Source organism: Osmerus eperlanus, chromosome 18 (assembly GCF_963692335.1).
Source record: "Osmerus eperlanus chromosome 18, fOsmEpe2.1, whole genome shotgun sequence".
Classification (NCBI taxonomy): Eukaryota; Metazoa; Chordata; class Actinopteri; order Osmeriformes; family Osmeridae; genus Osmerus; species Osmerus eperlanus.
Window position 1 is genome coordinate 13,483,769 of NC_085035.1, and position 23,714 is coordinate 13,507,482.

Consider the following 23,714-nt stretch of genomic DNA (forward strand, 5'->3'; position numbering starts at 1 on the left):
GGAGGATAGCATTATCAACAGTATCAAAAGCAGCACTGAGGTCAAGTAATATTAAAATGAAATGAGTTGCAATTCAGATGTAGAGACACAGTCTATTCATAGTAAATGTCGAATTTACTATGAATGCAGCTATCGAATATTTTAGTAATCGAGTATTCTACCAAAAATTCCATCGAGTAATCGGATAAAACGTAATTTTTTTTATATGCATAGTATGCAATGCATATCCATTTTCTATCAAAAATAAACATTACGTTTCTCTGTCTTTACTTGTACTGTGAACAATGACAAAGTTGACTGAGATGAATTAAGTGTATTTAAGTACCAAGTGGATGTTTTCTGTTGAGATGCTGCAGCATGGACGACTGTGCTGTTGTGTATGCTAGCTCGATCTTGCAATGGACACACACCACGGCGTTCTCTTTACTTTTCAATTTGAAATGATCCCAAACCTTGGAGATTTTCTGTTGTTTTCTCTTGTTTGTTTCTTCTCTTTGGCCATTGTTATCGCTCCCTTCCATTTTACAGCTCGCACGCGCCCTCAAATCAAAAACACTGCTAACTCCTTGCATCTCCTTCCACTTTGTGGACGTAAGTGTGTTGTGTCACACACAAAATAATCCATTCGCATTCGGCTTCGAGGCAGAGGAATTTGTCTTGATCATATTTGGAATCGAGTTACTCAAGGAATCGTTTCAGCCCTATATTGTAGTATTCGTCCAAGTTGTACTTCCTCAGGCCCTGCACAATAGCTGGCCTGTTTATATAATGGGCAGTAAGGCACAGATATTCTAGTTTTCTCTTAATTAACTCCGGGACAAGGGCTTTTCGTATTTCATCTGCATATTTGGTTGTTTTTCTTGATACTGTGGTCGGGTCAGGCAGAAGTTGTATAGCATTTATGCGGCCTGCGTGCACTCCCATGTCAATCAGTCCTTGGGTCATATTCACAAACCCAACGCCGCTTACAGACACAAATGACCTCAAGTCCATGCAAACCATTTCTACCGTCAGTTTTAAAATGGCGTCTTTTTCATCTCGACTTGGTGATTTGAGGTTGTCCTTTTTTTAACTGTAAAATATGTCAATAGGCCTAGATTTTAAAGCGCCCGGTGTCGACTTTACAAGTCTCGCTATGTTTGATCAAGGTTGAAGTTCCAGTCTTCTTACTGTCATAAACAAATGCCTTATTGCACTTTTTACATGCAACCATCTACTGGATTGTTGTCCTTATCCACGATTACCCCCAAAATCCTTCCAAACAGCAGATTTAGCTTGTGCAGGATGCACGATAGTGTATAACCGTCACAACCTTTCGTTTTATTTAATCATTTAAGTTAGCCATTTTGTTAGACCCAGGCAGTGAATTATCTTTTGAAATGTAGGCTAGTGGATAAATTCACTTTTTTGTTGTTGCTACGCACTCTATCATAACGTCTTATCTGATAGTCTATTAGATATCGTGCGAATTAGAACATTAAAAACATTTTGAAACATTTTATTTTAATAACGTTTCCGACCCGCAATATATTAGTTCTGAACCGCAACCCACTCCGCGGGTTGAAATATGTTTTCCCTTAAAAGGGTCTCTGACTGATTTTATATGGTATATCACACTGTTCCTTAAGGTCTCCTAATAGGGTCTGTAACATTGGTTGGGCTGTAAATGGCCCGGGTGCTGTTTTATGCGCCCTGATGCACCCTGTGAAATAGCCCTGGAATAAAACGAGAGGTTTTCTCCCTTTTATGGTATTCTCATGAATATATAGATGAGCTGGTCGCTGATTGGTTGGTTTACATTTACATTTAGCAGACACTCTTATCCAGAGCGACTTACAGTAAGTACAGGGACATTCCCTCCGAGGCAAGTAGGGTGAAGTGCCTTGCCCAAGGACACAACATCATTTGGCACGGCCGGGAATCGAACCAGCGACCTTCTGATTACTAGCCCGATTCTCTAACCGCTCAGCCACCTGCCTCCCCCGTTTACAACGAGCGAAGCTGCGGAGCAAAGACGCAACATAGCCAAACATGCATTGTGAATTGTAGATTTACATGACAACACAGGTTATTTATTCGAATGAAACACAGTCAGGAAAATTAAATACCGTATTTCTTCGATTTAACCAGGGTACCCGACCCGGTGCAGGACTCTACTGCAGACCAGAGGACCAATCAGAGTGAAGGGGCTGAGATGCAAAGAGAGCAAGCCAAACTGGCAGCAAATTATTATTTAATGTTTCATTATTTGATGTTGAAATGCTTATCCAAACAACGTCAATCGTGGCACTGCACTCCGTTGGATTATGAATAGGACACCTGCAAGATATGAACTTTGAAGAGTGCCCGGTTCTTTCTCAGATCATGGGAAACTAACACACACACACAGATTCCTGTCGTTATTAGAGAGATGCCATCTTCATAAATAATAAGCATGCATACTTATTTAAAATATACAGAAATATCAGTTTTAAAATGTTACCAAAAAAACAAACCCATCTGCAACCGACGCAAGCACACCTCACAAGTTCCCCAGAAATTGTACCCTCTCTAGTTTGTGTTGCAATGTATTGAAATGCTATATTTATTATATAATATATTTATGTTATATTATGACAATATTGAACAATTAAAATTGGGAATTCCACTTAACTGTGTAATAATGAGCAAGTGAGAGAGGCAAAGCAGCTAAGTGTGGGAGTAAGTTCGTAGAGGGACTTTTGGTGCTTCTGGAAAACAGTCTGCCACCTAAAGGGGGGGTAGCGGAGAACTCTGTGTACAGCAAAGATGGGATGCTGTTGACCTCAACTGAGGAGGTTGTTGGGCGGTGGAAGGAACGCTTTGAAGAGCTCCTAAATCCCACCACGTCCTCTAGGATGGAGGCAGAGCAAGAGGCTGATGGGGGATCAGATATGATTTCCCTGGGGGAGGTCACTGAGGTTGTCAAACAACTCCACAGTGGCAAAGCCCCAGGGTTTGATGAGATCCGACAAGAAATGCTGTAAGCTTTGGATGTGGAGGGAGTGTCGTGGATGACACGCCTCTTCAACATCGCATGGAAGTCTGGGACAGCGCCTCAGGAGTGGCAGAACTGTGGTGGTTCCCCTTTTAAAAAAGGGGTGTGTGCCAACTACAGGGGTATCACACTTCTTAGCATCCCTGGTAAAGTTAACTCTAAGGTGCTGGAGAGGAGGGTTTGGTCGATTGTTGAACCTTTGATTGAAGAGGAACAATGCGGGTTCCATTCTGGTCGTGGAACGACGGATCAGATCTTCACTCTTGCAAGGATCCTGGAGGGGGCCTGGGAGTATGACCATCTGGTCTACATGTGTTTTGTGGATCTAGAGAAGGCGTACAACCGGGTCCTCGGCACGAAGTGGAGTTCGTTCCATGTGGGGGTTGGTCTCTGCCAGGGTTGCGCTTTTTCACCAATCCTGTTTGTGATATTCATGGACAGGATATCAAGGCGTAGTCAGGGTGGGGAAGGGTTGCGGTTCGGTGGGCTGGGGATTTCATCACTGCTTTTTGTGGATGATGTGGTCTTCCTGTCATCATCGGTCCGTGACCTTCAGCACTCACTGGATCGTTTCGCAGTCGAGTGTGAAGCGGCTGGGATGAGGATCAGCACCATCTCAGCAGGAAACCGATGGAGTGCTTACTCCAGGTAGGGAATGAGTTCTTACCCCAAGTGAAGGAGTTCAAGTACCTCTGGGTCTTGTTCGCGAGTGAGGGGAAAATGGAGCGGGAGGTTGGCCAGAGAATCGGGGCAGCGGGGGCGGTATCGCATTCGCTGTATCGCACCGTTGTCACGAAAAGAGAGCTGAGCCGGAAGGCAAAGCTCTCGATCTACCAGCTGGTTATTTTCTATTTTTCTATTTTCATTCCTACCCTCCTGCTGGAGCTGCTGCCCCAAAACCGGATAAGTGGTTGATGATGGATGGATGTGTAATAATATGCAGAGCCAGGGCTGGACTGGCCATCTGGCATACCGTGCATTTGCCCGGTGGGCCGACGCATTTTTGGGCCGAATCGCCGATATAATGTAGGCTATAGGCTTTTTTTGGGGGGTCGGGCCGGCCTATAGAGAACTGACAGCGGCCCATTGGTAAATTTTCTTTATTGGCACTGGCCTGACCCAATCAAATCCAGGAACCCCCTTCCCCTAATTCATAATATCGCCTCCCGCAGGCCCTGAGACACGAGCTGTTGGCTAATGCGTATGCTGGTTTAGCATCGTTAAAGTTTAGCATCGCTAAAATGGAGAAACAACCACCAAAGCGCAGAAACATTAAAGATCCTGTAAAGTAAATTCCATGTTTTGCTTCTAAGTACATTATATACGTGTGAAATTAGTTCCTGAAAGCATGTGCAAAGCGCTAAAACTTTGTCGCACTGAAATGTGGAGTTAGACCGAAGAACAGTTTCTCTTCCGTTTTCAGATCAGGTTTTAATGGGCGGAGCCAAAAAATGCCCTATCTACGTCATTTCGCCACATCTACGTCAGATCACTCTTTTCTCCGGTTAGCAACGGAGTATTTACAATATGAAGGCATCAAAATGTCAGTTGAACCCTCCCCTTTCGATTGACACCTTGTTTGACCCAATAGGAGCTTCCATGCCCGGTTGACAGCCCTCTAAAGCCAACTAGGTCTGTGCGACGGGCTCGACGGGCTCTGAAATTAGCTCGTTAGCCTTGTAGCTGACAGTAAGCTGAAAATGCTAATACCTCATTTGTATGTGTCTGTGGAGCCTTCAAAATAAAAGTCGATTGCGCAATATGGTTGACAGAATCAGTGTTCTTTGTGCGCCAATCCTTGAAATCAGATAAAGCACTCCAATGTGTTCATGCTTCAGTTTTTGTGTTTCAGTAATACTAATTAGGGATTTAGCTATTATATATGATAGTTCTAAGTACCACCTTTCATTAGAGATAACAATTATGAAAAATAATACCTTTTTATCCTAAGTATTTGACCTTGGTTACAAAGGGTCATTTTGGAGTCTCCAAAAGGCCCTTTTAGAAAATGCCTGGATGTACTCTTATAAAAACATGTGTCAAATATTAATATTGTGGTATTATGTTTGACTTTTGATTTGAATTGGGTAAGGCTTCAACCTGTGGTCCAATTTAGTCTTCCAGCTAATACCTACCACCTCTAGGCCTCTTCAGGCCTCTGTTTTCAAAACAAAATCTAGGCGGAAATAGAAATTTTAACTTTCCTTGTGTTCAAGCTTCTATTACTCAACATTAGTAGGACTGACAGGGGTCCTGACAACAGGGGACATAACTTCAGAGTGTCAGCTTTCAAAAGAGATCATTTACATGCATGTACTCCAAATGGTTCAAGAACAGCTTACAATTTACTTTGGGTATGCTGTTTAGGCGTTTTTAGGCACATTTAACAGGAGTCAAAAAGTACAATAGTTAAACTAATTCTAAGAACTAAACAATTTAAAAATATAACAATTAAAAAAATAAAATATATATAAAAATAAGAATTTGAATGAGCAGCATGAGTGGGCAACTTAGTGCAATGAGAAAACTGCTCTGCTTTTCCCATACAATGTCACTTCTCTATCTTTTACGGCCCTGATGAGAACGTCGGTCTCCTCGGCTGTGAACCGCTCCTGGCGTGCGCCTGGCAAATCCGCCGTTATAATAGCAATCCGCCATGGAACAAGCGCTGCTCTTAAAGGGAATGTGAGATGACGCTCCGAATCGTTTATTGCACGTTACGCCCAAACCACACCCATTAGTAATGTAGCTACTTCAGACCAACCCATTTTAGACTTGCGCCAGGCGCAAAGTCATTTATCCCGCCGGCAAAACAGCAACCGCGCAGGAGTCCCGCCCACAAAGTTACTTGTGCTTTGCGTTTTGATACTTGCGTTTCAGATCGTTAAAATAGGGCCCTATATGTTATATTGTTGTGCAGAATGACCGGTCAATCTGTAGGCTAAATGTACCAACGCAACGTCATTATGCACAATTACCGTGAATTGTGCCACAAGGGCTGGATCACATAATGCGTAATGACCAACACAATATCATGTAGGCCTTAATTCTGTGTGCGCGCTGTATCGTGTTTTTTTCCGTTGAGTAATTGGGGTTTAAGAGTCACGGTTCCCTACTGATTAATCCCCAGCCAGGGCAATTTGGTTTTTACTACAGCAGAGAGAGAATTAAACGAAGAAGGTACTGTCCTGCGCAAGTACCCTGGGGTTGTCTGGACCTATTGCTTTGTTTATTCAAAGTTTAGATAGCCCCCTCTTATGATGAATGGCTGGTGGGGTTGGGCGTGGTTGAGATGTCCCCTGTGTGGGGAGACGTCATTTGTCTTCGGTGGTAGTGGAGGAGAAGAGCTGTGGTGCCTCCTGCAATGCAGAGATACGACATGGAGGGGGCAGTAGCTAAAGTATGGATTGGGGTGGTAGTGACTCAGACTGTCCTGCTGAGCTCTAGGGGGGTGGAATACTGAGCTCCCAGAGTACACAGTCTAATCAGTAAATCATGATAATTATATACAGCTTATTAAATAGGCATAGCCTAGTTGTCCACAGCTCCATCTGACATTTCACTATGCATTTCTCTTCCACTCGAGATCATGAATATGTTTTTAGCATTATGTTATACAGTTTGGGGGAACTCTTTGGGGTGCTTTGAAAGGTCAGCGGCAAGTTTGATATGATGAATATACAGAGGAGCGCTGTTGAGGCATGTTTGTAAACAACCAAGATTAGGTTTCTTTGCTCTGATTGGTTTGGTTTTATCTATCCAATTGCTTCCAGAGGCACTTTGGTCTGCACCTGTCGATAACAGCCCTTGGAAATTGGGTTCCTTACCAAAACCAAAGACTGGTGCCCATGAATTACATACTGTATCTATTTGTAAAGACAAAATGTTGTCCAACAATAAACACACCCATTCCCCCCCCCCCCCCCCCAAAAAAAAAGTTTTCTCTCTACATTATACATGAAAACCAACTGTTTGATTTTATAGTGTTATTCAAATATTTTCCAAAATAACTCCATGCCTAAATATACGTATTTCCCTTAGGTTTGAAACAAATACTTGTGTTATCTTACTACTCCAAACTCCAACATAACCTAATCATGTAAACTCAATTCAACAAATTACTCAGTGTTTCAATTAAATAGGGGGGGGGGGGGGGCAACGGGGGCGACCATGTAGAGACAGATATGACATGCCGTTGTGTAAATAAGATAAATAACATAAAATTTGTTTGTTTAAAAAAAGAGCAAGCTATAGCTGTTTTATAGGAAAGGTAACCTTAAATGACTTATTTTGTGATCTGGCGCTATATAAAAAAATTAATTAAAAAAAGAACAAAAAAATTATATATATTTTTTTTTTTACAAAATTAACTTGACCTTCCAGGGGGGCGGGGGGTGCCGTTGGGGGGGCGGGGTGCCCCCCTAATATAATGGTAGGGGAAACACTGAGTGTTAAACCCCCTTGCTAATAAATCCGTAATTTCACTGGATAACAATTAATAAATGTATTTATTATTATGCAAAATATTGAATGAATGAAAAAGCTAAGGATGTCCCTTTCTTCATGAACTACCAGCATCAAATGATAATAAACAATAATAATCTTTATTTTTTAATTATTATTATTTTTAGGGGTGCTGAGATGAGATTTAGGGGTTTCCATCAGATAAATCTTGAGCACCCCTAAAAAGAGTCTAAAATCGCCACGGGAGCGTGTCATGACCGATTCAAACTTCCAATCTTTGGATTTGCACTTTTACACACTAAATGGTTCCAGGCTGTGTAATCTTATACTGTAAGCCTAACCCACCCCTTATTGGAAAATCTTTGATACAAGCATCATATCACATTTCCCTGCAATGCCAGAACCCTCTAATTAATTGGCCAAAACTGAGTGTCTTTGCCGGTGTGCAATATATGATTCAAGATCCCTCCCCCATCCCTGTCCCCTGTGTAGTTTATGCGTGAGATGGCAGGTGCGTGGCAGATGACGGTGGAGCTGAAGATGGGTCTGTTCTCGAATGCCCAGGTGGAGGCTGACCCTCTGGCAGCGTCCGAGGAAAGTCAGCCCGTGCCCTGCCCCCCGGACGTCACCCCCCACTTCATCTGGATCGAGGTGAGAGGTCCACTCTGACTTTGTAGCGAGGCTGAAGTGGCTGAAGCAATTGCATCACTGGGTGATGCAATTGCTAAATGTAATTCAATAGACAATTAATAGCAATAACAAAATTGTTAGATACAACGTTCGATAGTTTCACTTAAATGTATTCAACACAAACCACCTGGAAAGCACATAACAAATACAAAGTTTGTTTGTCTCAACAAACCCCAAGTGTGCTTACTCCCTGGCTCATAAACAGCCAAATCACATCCTTTTATAATGGGGCGTGGTACTACTCTCCCTCTCTTTCCTTTCTTAACACAACCTTTCTCCTCTTTGTCTCTCATTTGCATCCTACCTCTCGGTCTCATCTTTCTCTCTATGTTGTTTATCCCTTGTTTCCTTTTTTCCACAGTTTTTGGTCCAGAGGTTTGAAATTGCCAAGTACTCCAGTGCCGATCAGGTGGAGATATTTTGCAGCCTGTTGCAGCGCTCTCTCTCTCTCAATGTGGGCGCAAACAAGAGCAGCCTTAACCGCCATGTGGCGGCCATTGGACCCCGCTTCAGGTTGCCTCCACATACAACACACACTTGGTTCAAATCCTGATTTCTATCTGATGATTTCAAGGTCATCCCCGAAATGAGCTGCAGTAGCCAGTCAGTGTCTGTGTGCTGACTGATTCTGCTGCTGTGCTGTCTGCTGCTCAGGCTGCTGACTCTGGGTCTGGCTCTCCTCCACTCCGACGTGGTCTCCAATGCTACCATCAGGAACGTGCTCCGGGAGAAAATCTACTCCACTGCTTTTGACTACTTCAGGTATCGTGAACACTTAGTACATCCTTATGTACAGGTACAATACTATCTATATATGTTCTTCATTCACTTATATATATTATACTTATATATATTATACTTAAATAATACTTATACTATACTTATACTATACTTATAATCACTTATATTATACTTAAATATGTTTTCTGAGAGAATACATTTTTTCTGTGCCTGGCTTTGACGAGGGGGCGGAGTATTCGCATCAGCTGTGTGCTTGGCCATCAAGTGGTATTTCAGACTGGACGTGCTGTGATGATAGCTCAGTTCACAACGACAAAACACACAGATCACTTTGGTCTTGTGAATGGAACCATTTGGCAACTTTTTAAAAGTAAACTTTCCATTCAGAATCTTATTTTCATCCATTTCGGCGTCTCGCTCTCGCCATCCACTCAAAACGTAACGTTAGCCTACTACTCTTTAGCCGTCTCGCAAACCCAAACAAGTGTGTGCGGCGTGCCTGTTGTTTTGTTTCCGGTCTAGCTAGATCCGGTGTGGTGTTGTAGTTTTTCTAACGTCAGTAGTTGTTGCAACAGCATGTGAAAAAAACTACAAAGTTTGCTAAGCCAAAAAGAACGTTAATCTCGCCGTTAAATGGGTTTGCGTTAATGCCGTTAATAACGCGTTTAACTGACAGCACTAATTCATGTTATAAAAATAAACGTTCATTATTACATTATATTAATAATGTTTATGAATATAATGATATAACAGGAAGAAAAAAATATTGGAAAATGATTCCTGTCAAAATTAAAATGACTAATTACAGGGCTTGAAATAAACTTTTTTACTTGGTGGCACTAGTGCCACTTAAAAATGTTATGAGTACCAGTAAAACCGAGCACCCACTGAATATTAAGGAGCACCAAAACTATAAGCATTATGCTTATGAATAATGATGTTTTTTTTTAATATAGAATAGAAGTATGCAGTGGCATAACGACATCTCTGACGTTGATAACAAACCAAACCGTTTCAAAATCGGTTGAAAATTGAGCAAGTTATGATCATTAAAAAAGTACATGTAGATTCAACAGTGTTTATATATATCTATGGTTATTGTAGCCTACATCAGCTAGCTAGCCAGCTTCAGGATTTATCCCTCCACCCGCAACTGCATCTTCCCTGGATGCAAAAACTTCAGCTGCGCTGCAACGCTATTTAATTTGCCTATTGATGAGGAAAGGAAAAATAGGTGGATTGTTTTTGTGAAGAGCCATGCTGATGGAAAGCTTCGGATAAACTCCAACAGCCGCCTCTGCAGTGACCATTTCATGGCGGATAGTTTTAACATGGACCAGAGACAGACGGGGTTCGTGGACACACGGCTTCTCTTGCAGTGCGGAGCCGTACCGAGCATCGCCCTCCCGGCCGTTCCTCCTCCGGTCGCACCTGGACCATCCACCGCCGCCAGCAGTTCATCACTCAGTTCTGTGTGCTTGTTATAATTATACTAGATAACTTTTTCAGAGGTATCTCTGCTATGAGTTAGTGCAAACCGCTAACTTGATATTAGGCTACTCGGTGTAGAATGATAGTATTTTGGTGAAATGGTAGCTAATGTGCTAGAAGTAGCCTAGTTGGAGAGCTCACTGTCTGCTGTCTCTGGTGTCAATTTTTACTGTTACAGCTCAGGGGAACATTTCATTTATATGCATCTGTATGTTTCACTCATTAAACAAATACATTCTAATTCTATACGGTTTTGTTCGGCTTGACGTAGCGTCCATTATCTGGTTCGTAGGTAGGCAGCGAGGGGCGGAGCTTCAGCTCCTTCAGGTGACACGCCCCCCCCAGTCTCAAGCAGAGAAGAGTGCTGATTTTCTCACGATTTCAAAGCCTAATTTAACATACTTGTCTGTGTTTTTTTCCATTCGAATTTGGATGGGTAGTTAACACATTCTGTGGTGTGGTGAACTTAAAACTCGTTTTCAATTCCACTTTACAGGATCTTTAATTACGAACATCGGGCAGGTCACCACTATGTATTTAATGAGAAACATTGGGTTACGGTCAAGTCTGAGGTACCTTAAGTAATTCTCCTTACTTTGGTTGATAAGGTCTATGGTGCAACAGTTTAAGAGATTCCTTAAGTATAAGACCAAGAAAAGGAGAAAACCTTAAATACTTAAAGACTTAAGAGTGTTTTGTGTAACCAATTTTATTTTAAGGAAACTTTAACTCTGACTTTAAGGAAAATCTTAACAAGGTGTTTTGTGCAACCGGCCCATGGTCCTCAGGGTCCACTGTCCAGTATGTTTTAGATGTTTCCCTGCTCAGGCACACCTGACGACCATTCATTGAATAGCATGGTATAGACAATGGCAGAGATGTTTGTAGGCAAAATAACACATAATGAAGCTTTTCAGATTCAGCTTGCATTAATATCGCTCCATGCAGTCATTCAGGATGTCGCATCTGAAGAATCAGTGTGGCTCTTGCTATAGAAGAAAGATCTGTAAGCCAAGATGCAGAGAAAAAGATAACCCATCACGTGACACGTTGCACCATTTTGCTGAAGTGAGATGCTCAACTTAAATGAAGAACATCTGTATGCATACCACACACATAGCAACACACAAAGAGCATAGCAAATAAACTTAAGCAGAAAGGAAAAACAGACTCTGTGTCCTACCCATTTCAGTTCTGTCCTTGGTGACATCCTTTTTCTCTTTTTCCCTTCTTCGGCTATTCACTATGGCTTAAGCTTTTCACTCACAGTGACAAGCTGTACCTATCTGTACCTAATATAGTCTTTCCAGTACACAGTACTATAAGCCATGAATAATACTAACTCATAGCTTCTCTCCCTGCCTGTCCCCAGTGTAACCCCCAAGTTCCCCACCCAGGGGGACAAGCATCTCCGTGAGGACATCAGCATCATGACCCGCTTCTACGCCAGCATCCTGTCAGACAAGAAGTACCTGGCCGCATGCCAATTGGTCCCACCTGGTGAGCTTGGCGCCAACCCCGCCCCCAGCACCCTCTCTGCCGGGATATTCGGATCGCTTATTGTGTCCAGCACTTCTCCAATATCGATCTTAAGTAAGCCTACAGCGTTGGTCCCCAGAGTACACCACTATTACTGCCCAGGGCATGGTTTTACACAGGTCAAATGCACTTCTGGACTGTACACCACTGGGCTGAGGATAGACAGACTGGTAGATTGAGCAATTGTTATGTTTATCCGTCTGTCTATCTTTTCATTTGACTGTCAATCTTTTGGCCTATCAATTTATTGATATGGAGTATTATCTTTCTAGCACGCTTTTTTGCTTCTTTGTTTTCTCTTTGTCCACGTCTGTCTGCCTTTGTCGTCTTCAGTCTACTATGTCTCTTTTTTCCCCCTCTTTTTTCTCTCTATATTTTCATCTCTCTGACCACCACTTTCTTCCTACTCTCATCGTTCAGCCATGAGGTGAAGTGTAGATTTGTTACCTGTGTCAAAAGGCATGACTGATTTCCTTTTTCTATGATTCTCATCACGACGCCTCACCGGAGCAGTTGCTCCCTCCAGATCAATTTGTCAATTTGTCAAACAAAAAAAACGGGAAAGTACAAATTGAGAAATTGACCCGCCTCCATTTACCCACCCAGACCTCCCTTTCCTTTGCACTCCTGATATGACCCAAGAGAGAGAGAAAAAAATAATTGGTTTCACACTCATACACATTGACGAGCTCCAAAGTAGACTGTCCAAGAGCCACTGATTTGAGGGTCGCATACTTCTATTGTTAAAGATGCTGTAAAGTGGAATTGAAAATGAGTTATAAGTTCATCACACCACAGAAGAATGTGTTGTTAACTACCCATCCAAATTCGAATGAAAAAAACCCAGACAATTATGTTAAATTAGGCTTTTAAATCGTGAGAAAATCAGCAGTCTTCTTTGCTTGAGACTGGGAGGAGCTGAAGCTCCGCCCCCTCAAATTTATTGAATTCAGCAACAACAGCAACACTATCAGAACAGACCTACCAGAGGCCTGTTCCATAAAGAGAGCTTACCGAATAAGCCAGACTTATGTCAGTTAGTCTGACTCATTTCTAGTTCATTCAGTTCCATAAAGCTAACTCAACGTAGTTCGAACTCGGTTACTATGGTAACTTATGCTTCGAAACTAGCCTGCTCCGGGGCAGGCTAATTGTCAGGCTTAGATCGTGTTTTTGCTTAACCAGACGTTCCTATAACACTGACCCAACGGGAAAACGATGATTTACCACGGACATTCTCATTTTCTTATTCTCATCAGTTTAATATGTAGGCTACATTTATACAAAATCAACTTAAATAGACTACATAGGCTACAACATTTAGCCTAATGCATTAAACAATGATGAACAATGCTTTGATATAGGCTACACACGTGATTTCAAATGTTTAGGCATAGGCCTATCAGTATTTCCCCTAGGTTTACAGCTTTGGGAGGGGGGCAGGGCGACAACCATGAGACAGAAATGACTTGCCGTCGTGTAAATAAGATAATGGCGTGTCATTTTATTTTGATGAAACGGTGGATGAGGGAGCTGTCAATGTACACGATTTAAAGGGAACGTTCTTTCTGGAAGAAGTCACGTGACTGTGTGCATTGCTTTTGCCGTAGTGGATTGTATGATCCATGTTTTACCTCTCGGGCTGCTTAAGAATAGGGTGCACGCGCAATTAGCTTGACTACTTAAATCTGACTTGAATTAGTAAGAAACTGGCCTTTATGGAACCGCTTTAGCCCCGCTTGACTAATTAATTAAAAGTCAGGTTTGGGACTTTAAGTCTAACTTTTTTGAGCTGCCTTTATGGAACAGGCCTCTGCAGTCTCTGAGTCTTTTATGTGTTAATGAATTTGTCTTTGCATCGTACCAGCTGAGTAACAGAATGCAACCGTCTGTGATCTGACGTAGATAGGTCGCTGTGACGTAGATAGGTCAGGTTTTTGCCCCGCCTATACAAAACCTGAGCTGAAAACGGGAGAGAAACTGTTCAACGGTCTAACTCCACATTTAAGTACGACAAAGTTTTTGCGCTTTGCACATGCTTTCAGGAACTAATTTCACACGTATATAATGTACTGAGAAGCAAATCATGGAATTTGCTTTACAGCATCTTTAACGAAATGGAAAGGAGGTGGACAGTTTATGGACCCTTTATAGCCAGTGGCTCTAGCCATCTTCTACTACCATAGGATTTCACTCTTCTCAAATGCAAGTCTATCTCAGTGTCTTGGGATTAACAGCTCAGGATCATCTTCGCTTGTCAAAAACTTCTCCCTCCATCAAATAGATCAGTAAAAATCACTCCACTTGTTTTTCTTGTGTTTGTGCAGATTGAAAGGGGGGTAGTGGATTGGAACAGAGACGGATCACCATGAATGAACAACATTTTAGGAGAGGGTTGCAGGATAGAAATTGGCAAACACTCTTTGTGACTCGCACACTGGGACATGGAGGAACAGAAGAGAGAGTTGGAGCTGAAAGTAGTAAAAACAAACCTCAAGGGGGGGGGGGGGGGGGGTTGGATCACGGAGAATAGCTGTTCAAACCACCTATGTGTCTTGTGCCAGAGGTTGAGAGACAAAGAGAGTAAAGATAAGAAGAAAATATATTACCAGCTTTCAAAATAACAGGAGTCAATAAAGTGAGCAAGGAGAGACACAGAGGGGGAAAGAGGAAGAGAACTTTTGAAAGATAACAAGAAAGAGTGAAAGTGTGTCTGTCTATGCCTACTGACTGTGAATCTGTGTGCATAGACAACCAGGATCCCTCGTTGAACAGCCTGTCTGTAATGACTGCTGCTGACCCCAGAAACAACATGGACTCCAGTTCTCGCTCCCAACAAAGTGGACAGGGATGGATCAACACATACCCGCTCTCCAGTGGCATGTCTACAACATCTAAGAAATCTGGTATGCACACAAAGATACACATATGCACACACACAAATACAAAACATAAACATATTTTACCTGTTCAATGTCACCTTCCAGGAATTTCTAAGAAAAGCAACAAAGGGACTCAGCTGCATAAGTATTACATGAAGCGTAGGACCTTGCTGCTGGCTCTACTGGTGAGACAGTCTGTTATTCTTCCCTTCTTCCTAGATGTGTGAGAATGGTGGACATTATTATTCTGCTTTTATTCCCACTGATAAATGTGTATGTGGATATACACTCACTGGACACTTTATTAGGTACACCTCGCTAGTACCGGGTAGGACCCCCTTTTGCCTTCAGAATTGCATTAATTCTCTGTCTCATACTTTCAACAAGGTGTTGGAAACATTCCTGAGAGATTTTGGTCCATATTGACATGATAGCATCACACAGTTGCTGCAGATTTGTCAGCTGCCCATCCATGATGCGAATCTCCCGTTGCACCACATCCCAAAGGTGCTCTATTGGATAGAGATCTGGTGACTGTGGAGGCCATTGGAGTACAGTGAACTCATTGTCATGTTCAAGAAACCAGTTTGAGATGATTTGAGCTTTGTGACATGGTGCATTATCCTGCTGGAAGTAGTCAACCGAAGATGGGTACACTGTGGTCATAAAGGGATGGACATGGTCAGCAACGGTACTCAGGTAGGCTGTTGCGTTTGAACGATGCTCAATTGGTACTAAGGGGTCCAAAGTGTGCCAATACAATATCCCCCACACCATTACACTATCACCACCAGCCTGAACCATTGATACAAGGCAGGATGGATCCATGCTTTCATGTTGTTTAAGCCAAATTCTGACCCTACCATCTGAATGTCGCAGCTGAAATCAAGACTCCTCAGACCAGACAACGTTTTTCCAATCTTCTATTGTCCAATTTTGGTGAGCCTGTGCGAATTGTAGCCTCAGTTTCCTGTTCTTAGCTGACAGGAGTGGCACCCGGTGTGGTCTTCTGCTGCTGTAGCCCATCTGCTTCAAGGTTCGACGTGTTGTGCGTTCAGAGATGGAATTTTGCATACTTTGGTTGTAACGAGTGGTTATTTGAGTTACTGTTGCCTTTCTATCATCTTGAACCAGTCTGCCCATTCTCCTCTTTATCTCAACAAGGCATTCTCGTCCACACAGCTGCCGCTCACTGGGTATTTTCTCTTTTTCGGAGCATTCTCTGTAAACCCTAGAGATGGTTGTGCGTCAAAATCCCAATAGATCAGCATTTTCTGTAATACTCCAGTCCATCTGGCACCAACAACCATGCCACGTTCAAAGTCACTTAAATGCTCGGTCACTTCAAGTTGTCTTGATCACGTCTACATGCCTAAATGCATTGAGTTGCTGCCATGTGATTGACTAATTAGCTATTTGTGTTAACAAGCAATTGAAGAGGTGTACCTAATAAAGTTGCCGGTGAGTGTACATGTTTGTATATATTCATTAATTTGTATTCTTTTGATTTGTTCCCTTGAAAATAAGACTTGATTATTTATGTCTCCCTCCTCCCTTTCTTTATTTCTCCTTTTCTTTATAATTTCTACTGCCTTTTCTCCTTTCTCCAGGCCAGTGAGATTGAGCGCTTGACGACGTGGTATAATGCACTATCCACCCATGAGCTGGCCATTTCTACAGAGCAGTCCGTGGAGACCAGCATTGCCAACTGGAGGTCCAAGTACATCAGTCTGACAGAGAAGCAGTGGAAGGACAATGTCAACCTGGCCTGGAGCATCGCTCCTTATCTGGCTATGCAACTGCCCTCGAGGTACTTATAGCTACACACACACACACACATACACACAGATATTTGCACATGGAGTGGTACAGTATTACAGCAGTGGTTCCCATGGCACCCCTTTTACTAGGGTGGACAATAGAACACAGTATGTTTAGCCGGGGCTAACCAACTGCCAAACAATTCTAGACTTTGTGGAACACTGGTAGCAAACGCATTGAATCAAACGTTCAGAAATGTATTTAGTATTTCGATTTGTTTAATTTAATTTACACGATTTATTGTAAAAGCTGAAATTATTTCCATGCTCCAGGAGAACACTTTATTCTTATGTGGATGCAACAATGCAATGTATGATTTGCAGGACATAAATTTCAATGTAATTGTTGATATTTTCTGGCCCAGTTCGCTATCTTAAAAACAGGGACAGGGAACAATCAGATCTTTCAGAGGCATGTTCCATAAAGCAAGTTTACCGAATAAACCAGGCTTATGTCAGTTAGTCTGACTCATTTCCAGTTGATTCGGTTCCATAAAGCCAGTTGAATGTAGTTCAAACTCTCTTACTATGGCAACTTATGCTGCGAAACTAGCCTGGTCCATCCGTAACTGTCAGGCCTCGAATTAGTCAAATTGCATTAACTAGAATTGACCTTTGTGGAACCGTTTCAGCCCCAACTGACTTGTTAGGTTCATTCAAGTCAGGTTAAAAACTTAAATCCCTGCTTTTTTGAGCAACGTTTATGGAACAGGCCCCTGTTCTTATAATTAAGGTCTTTGTTTATTGTACAGGGGTCAAATTACCCCTCAGTCTTCAGACAGGCACATTGTTACTGACATATAATGATCGCTAGATGGCGCTTCATGCACGGAGCAAAGGCAAGGTCGGAAAATGAACGTTCTTTCATCATTCTGCAATTAATTTCCGGTGATCCGGTCTATCCCTTCAATCATTCACACATGTTGTGGGTTTGACTGCAGTTAGTCTATAAATGATCAACATTTTGTAGTCTGCTGACTGAATTGCGTTGTTGTCCCCAGTCAAAAGTATAAACACACAGGGACATCATAAACATTCAGTGGTCTAATTAGATCCAGTTATCCTGGCGAAACATGTAATGTTCTTGATTTATTGTCAGGACACGGTCCAAGTATTGCAAAAATGAGAGCCAAGTGTAGTTTTAAAATTCTAGGCTATAGGCTTACTTGATTTTACATGTTGATGCTTAGCCTTTTCAATTGAACAACTTTTAGAATGACAAGACATGCATTGTATAATATACAGAGGATAATATAATATGTTGAGACTGTCTACCCTTACAGAAGGAAAATATATTGCCGTATATTGGAAAATATCATGTGATATATTAGGCAATATATTTCCAAATATGGGATTGAATATGAATATTTATATTTTACAATACATTGCAACATATTCAACATGAATATATGATATATGTGTTTAAATATCCATCCAATATATGCAATTTTATATTTATAAATACCACCATAATGTATTACGATTTATATGGGAAAATGTATTGGTAATATTTCGTCTATAGAGCGTCTGCTAAATGACTAAATGTAAATGTAATATTTACATTTATTCATTTAGCAGACGCTTTTATCCAAAGCGACTTCCAAGAGAGAGCTTTACAAAGTGCATAGGTCACTGATCATAACAACGAGATAGCCACAAAACATTGCGAGTAGCCAAAACATGAAGCACACATTGTGAACAACCAAAATAAGTGCCAAAGGGAAGAACCATAAGAGCATGTAGTTAAACAAGTTACAATTAAACAACATGAACTGCTATAAGTGCAAGTGTACCTGTGGAAAAAGCAAGCAACAATAATAACAACAATATATCACAGCGAGTACAAAAATTTAAGTCAGTTACCACTAACCACAAGAGCAACAAGTCTCTAAGCAAGAGTCATTGTGATCCTTGAGGAAACTAACATCGGGTCAAGCGAACCATTCCTAAGTACCGTTGTACTCCCGGAACAAGTGCGTCTTGAGCCTTTTCTTGAAGGTGGGTGTCAGTGGTCAGTGTCTCTGATGGAGTTGGGGAGTTGATTCCACCATTGGGGGGCCAGACAGGAGAAGAGCTTGTGTTGGGACCGGGCGGTCTTGAGCGGTGGGACCACCAGGCGGTTGTCTGAAGAAGACCGTAGGTAACGGGTGGGGGTGTAAGGCTGCAGGAGAGACTTGATGTAGACGGGTGCAGTCCCGTTCACTGCTCGGAAGGTCAATACCAGGGTCTTGAATCTGATACGGGCCATGATAGGTAGCCAGTGGAGAGAGATGAGGAGCGGGGTAACATGGGAGCGTCTGGGTAGATTGTAGACCAGGCGGGCCGCTGCGTTCTGAATCCTCTGAAGAGGGCGGGTTGCACATGCTGGGAGACCAGCGAGCAGCGAGTTGCAATAGTCCAACTTGGAGAGGACAAGTGCTTGGACTAGCAGCTGGGTGGAGTGCTCAGACAGGTATCTCCTGATCTTCCGGATGTTGTAGAGGGTGAATATACACGACCGGGAAACCGCAGCAATGTGGGCCGTGAGGGAGAGCTCGTCGTCCATGGTAACCCCAAGGTTCCTGGCAGAGGATGAAGGGGTCACCGTCGCAGATCCCAGGGTGATTGAGAGATCGTGGGAGATGGAGGGTTTAGCCGGGATGATGAGAAGTTCTGTTTTGGTGAGGTTCAGCTGGAGGTGGTGCTCGGTCATCCAGGCGGAGATGTCTGTGAGGCAGGCCTCAAACCTAGCGGAGATCCCCGGATCGGTCGGGGGGAACGACAGGTACAGCTGCGTGTCGTCAGCGTAGCAGTGGTAGGAGAAGCCATGGGAGGTGATGATTGGTCCAAGTGAGGTGTTGTACAGAGAGAAGAGGAGGGGTCCAAGGACGGAGCCCTGTGGGACACCAGTGGAGAGCTGGCGAGGGCCTGACAGTTTGCCTCCCCAGGAAACCTGGTAGGATCTTCCCTAATATATGTAAAGATATAGTGTCACATGTATGTTTAATATATGGTAGAATATTTTTTTAATATATGTAATATATGTAATATATAATATAGCTGCAAGCAGCAATGGCGGATTCCTCCTTCAAAATTGCAAAATATTGTAAAATGTACATAATAGATACACCGGGATTACCCAGAAGACTAGAAACTGTCAAAAAAGCCTATGTCTGGAGTTGAACCCGCAACCCTTCGTTTACCAGCACAACCTCTCATCCGATTCTTGAGGTGGTGAAAGAGCTGTGTTAGCATCAGAATGGAATGTTGACGGTAACTTGACTTGAGTAGACTATACGTTGAAGGCAACTTGAGAGTAAAGGCCGCAATATGCTTCTGCGTCTCCGTTTACGGATGGGCGGGCGCACGGATACGGACGGATAGACTTCGTTTATGGTTCTCCGTAGGCTGTGGGTGCTGAAAACAATTCACCGCCAGAAGAGTAGGTGGCGCAACGTTTTTTTGCAAGTCGTCGTGGAGTGTTTATTTACCTAGGTTATCGAGAAGTCGGAGCAAATTTACAAATTAGCCGTTTCATCAATAAAATAAGCACATTTTCAGCAACTACACTGCCCATTTCTCGTCACATTTGAATTCAGATGCTGATTTACATGTACTGTTTAGCTGAAATATGAATTGTAAAAACTTACAACAATGGCGGTCAAAGGATTTTGTTCTCTTGTTGGTCACGGCAACCCCGCCCCTGACGCAAGCGGTTCTTAATACGGACCAATCACAGCCAAGGGGTATCCGTAAAATGACGGACGGACGGACAGATAGTCAGGAAAATCAGGAGGTGCACGTAGAGCTCTCCGAGGGGCTCGGAGAGGGCACGGAGAGGGCGTTCCTTGACGGAGAGGGCGTTCCCTGTGTCCGTCTCCGTAAAAACGCAGAAGTATAAATCGGCCTTTAGAAAATTCAGGAGGTGCACGTCGAGCTCTCCGGGGCTCTCCGAGGGCTGACGGAGAGCTCGTAGAGGGCGTTCCACGGAGACGAGGGCGTTCCCATGTGTCCGTTTTTCGAAAAACGCAGAAGCATATATAGGCCTTAAATCCATGAATTCACTACGCAATCTATCATTAGAAGCGGGGATGGGATATTGCACCTTCCAAACAGCCTGAAAGATGTATTCATGGTTTACCAGGTCAAACAAAAACACATCCTGTGCACAATGCAATGCCCGAAATGAGCCTATTTATTCTATTTAGTCTCTGGATGAAAGGGGGGAAAAAATATGCCAGAAATGTAAGCCAAACACGGCAAACATACAAGATGTGCTTGAAAGTTGACAAAACTACTTGTGAAACATTGTTTAAGGTACTTGATTCAAGACCAAATCTGCCGATCTACAACTTGGTTATTACGAGGGGGGATGGGATATTGCATTTTGTACACAGACAAACGTACAGCTATTATATGCTGATTGACTTCTATGGGAACTGCACTAGAAAGGTAGCCTACTGAATGGAGTTGGGAAATAAAGGCAGTGTTCATAACATAATAAACTACAGAGGGTACAATTTCTGGGGAAATTGTAGGGTGTGCTTGCTTGCGTCGGTTGCACAGGGGTCCGTTTTTTAATGACATTTTTACAACTGATATTTCTGTATATTTTATATAAAAATGCATACTTATTATTTATAAAGATTAAATAGATTTAAAAGCATCTTTTTTTTGCTGCTCATTTACAACTCAAAATACGAGTGAAGTCGATCATTGTCAGTAACTATAGGGCTATATAGCAAAATGCTATATAGCCCTGTGTGGAGAAGATGCCCCGGTAAATTGTACTACGGTACAGTACTAGACTACTGCTGTGTTCGTCTTGGTAGCGATTGCGTTGGTTGAGTTCGATTGAACGTTCCGTTGTACGGTTTAGGCTGAAATTAATTATTTTCATGAACAGATTGACAAAGTTTAGGCTGTGGCAATGAAGTTCAGGTTAGTAGTCAGATTCACCTATTGAAATACTTTTGAGTAAGGGGAGTGCCGAACATGTTCTGTCGCCGTTTGACTTCCTAAACAGCTGTGTCTCTGGTAGGCTACAGCGTTGCAGTGAGCTAAACTGGTTTGAAACCACAGGTAATGATAATGTAATGCCCAGTACACCCAGGTTTCCCTCACCAAAGAGGCACTGAGAATTAGTATAAAAATATAGATTTTATTATAAGGCTCAGTAGTAGATCGGGTATTTAACAACAGTGTTTAACTGCCCCCGCCCCATCTAAACAAACAATTTGAAATATGACAAGGCAACAATACAGCACATATAGCAACCATACATAATTAAAATCATTATAGGCAAACACATACCAACACAGAAAGCCGATAAGACGACACAATCAGCTTCCCGACACTCGCTGCAATCAGCCCCGGCTACAAACAAACCCACGCACCAGTATACAACATTTACTTGCGCAGTCTTGCATGCATTTGATGATTAACATTCAACATCTTTAAGACACGTTAAAAAGACTCAAACTTACATGACAAACACTGCTGCCGGCGTGCACCTCAAGTACGGATGTGACCCTACAAGCTCACACCCCGTTATATTGGCACAAGCCTTAGGTGTGGCCTTACCGTCACACCCTCTGGAGCCACACCCATATCACAATAATTTCACCCACAAATCGTTTACTTGTAATCTAATGTCATAATAAATACATAATCCTACAACAATTTTTTTTTGTGAGGAATGTTTATTTTAACGATTGAAAACAGATTCATCATAGACCGCTGCAGTATGTGTTGCCCGGGCAACAGAGGCTAATAGGTGCGTTCGACATGGACTGCGGCTGCATGAAACGACCGGCGAGAGTAGCCGCTTGCAGTCAGGAAGGAGTTGAAAACGGCTCTGTAAAGTCGGACATTCCAGCTTCTCGTGGTTTGCTGCGTTGACCCCAGTCATGGCCGATCAAGCGCTGTTTGCTTACTTTACTTTATTTATAATTAAACTTAGTCTTTCCGTTAGTGAAGAGGCGGACTAAACCCCTTTCTTCAACACATTTTTTATTCAATTAAACTATTTGATCCGGATTTGAGCTTTGGCGAAATTGAAGGTGTCAGAATAATTACAAAACACGCGTCAAAGTTGTCGTGTGTGAGTCTGGCCAATCATGAAATAGCTGTGTCGTCATTAGAACCCTTGCAGTTGCTCTTGAGAAAATGCGCTCGGCTACACAGCCGGCAGTTCTAGAATCGATCTCACGGTACTTTGATGGCTACGTCACAGTGACCTAGCCTCGGCGCCGTCTCAAGTCGGACAAAAAGTCTAACCAGAATTCACTGTTTCAAGTCAGCCGCCTGCAGCCCGCTGCAGCGCTGCATGAAGTCAGTTCATGTCGAATGCACCTAATGTCATGATGCTAATGCTTCAGTGAAATAGTAGACTACTGTTTCCGAAAGTAGATGTACTTCCTTAATAATATCAGCTTATATTGTACGTTACACATCACAATTGTGTGTCATATCACAAAGTAAAATGAGTAAATAGTTATCACCCTTAACCCAAAAATGCCAGGGCCGATTTTCGGTCCCAGTCCAGCCCTTCCTCTTTGCTTGTGGTGTTTCTGCAGCTGCCTTGCAGTAAAGCCATAGTTAGCCTAGCTATCTCACAGAAGTTAATGAGCTGCTAAACTAATGTTCTGCTAGAGGTAGTCACGCGTGTTTTCGTGACGTTACCAACGTCAGTGACTGAGGCTAGCAAGTTAGCCACCGTTAGCTTCACCTTTCGACACAAAAACGTAATTTCTACTTAAACCAAGCAACGGAAAGTAAATAAAAATCGCTATAAAAAAACTTTATTGGAAAAGTAAAGGAATTTAGTAATGTGCTGGTTCTCTGTAATCAAATCTAATTATTCTTATTCTTATCTGGTCCTGATGAGGGCTTGCTTGTAATCCAAAAGGGTATCCTTCCAAGCCAGGCGGGAAACCTCCAGTTTAGTGGTCCGCCAATTACGTTCCAGTTTTCGAGTGGACATTTTGAGAGTGAGGGTTTCCTCTGAATACCATGGAGCCATGTTCTTATCTTTTATTTTCCTTGGTTTGACTGGGGCAACAGAGTCTGGCAATAGTTGAAGAACCATAT

At 42.6% G+C, this 23,714-nt stretch overlaps 1 protein-coding gene, 1 long non-coding RNA gene and 1 pseudogene across 4 annotated transcripts in view; 1 reads left to right on the forward strand and 2 right to left on the reverse strand.

The window, feature by feature from the left end:
• The window catches only part of LOC134039102 (uncharacterized), a 267,969-nt pseudogene that overhangs the window by 212,422 nt on the left and 31,833 nt on the right, over window positions 1–23,714 (reverse strand).
• The window catches only part of pi4kaa (phosphatidylinositol 4-kinase, catalytic, alpha a), a 178,345-nt gene that overhangs the window by 131,352 nt on the left and 23,279 nt on the right, over window positions 1–23,714 (forward strand). For 2 of the 3 annotated variants that reach the window (XM_062484623.1, XM_062484625.1), the window contains exons 33-39: window positions 7,973–8,131; window positions 8,532–8,683; window positions 8,825–8,932; window positions 11,775–11,995; window positions 14,692–14,847; window positions 14,929–15,008; window positions 16,434–16,633. In XM_062484623.1, coding sequence (XP_062340607.1) covers window positions 7,973–8,131; window positions 8,532–8,683; window positions 8,825–8,932; window positions 11,775–11,995; window positions 14,692–14,847; window positions 14,929–15,008; window positions 16,434–16,633 — 1,076 coding nt within the window. The remainder of the gene's footprint in view (window positions 1–7,972; window positions 8,132–8,531; window positions 8,684–8,824; window positions 8,933–11,774; window positions 11,996–14,691; window positions 14,848–14,928; window positions 15,009–16,433; window positions 16,634–23,714) is intronic. The other variant, XM_062484626.1, reaches the window with a different exon arrangement.
• The window catches only part of LOC134039003 (uncharacterized), a 58,200-nt gene that overhangs the window by 16,471 nt on the left and 18,015 nt on the right, over window positions 1–23,714 (reverse strand). The gene's annotated exons all lie outside the window — the stretch shown is intronic.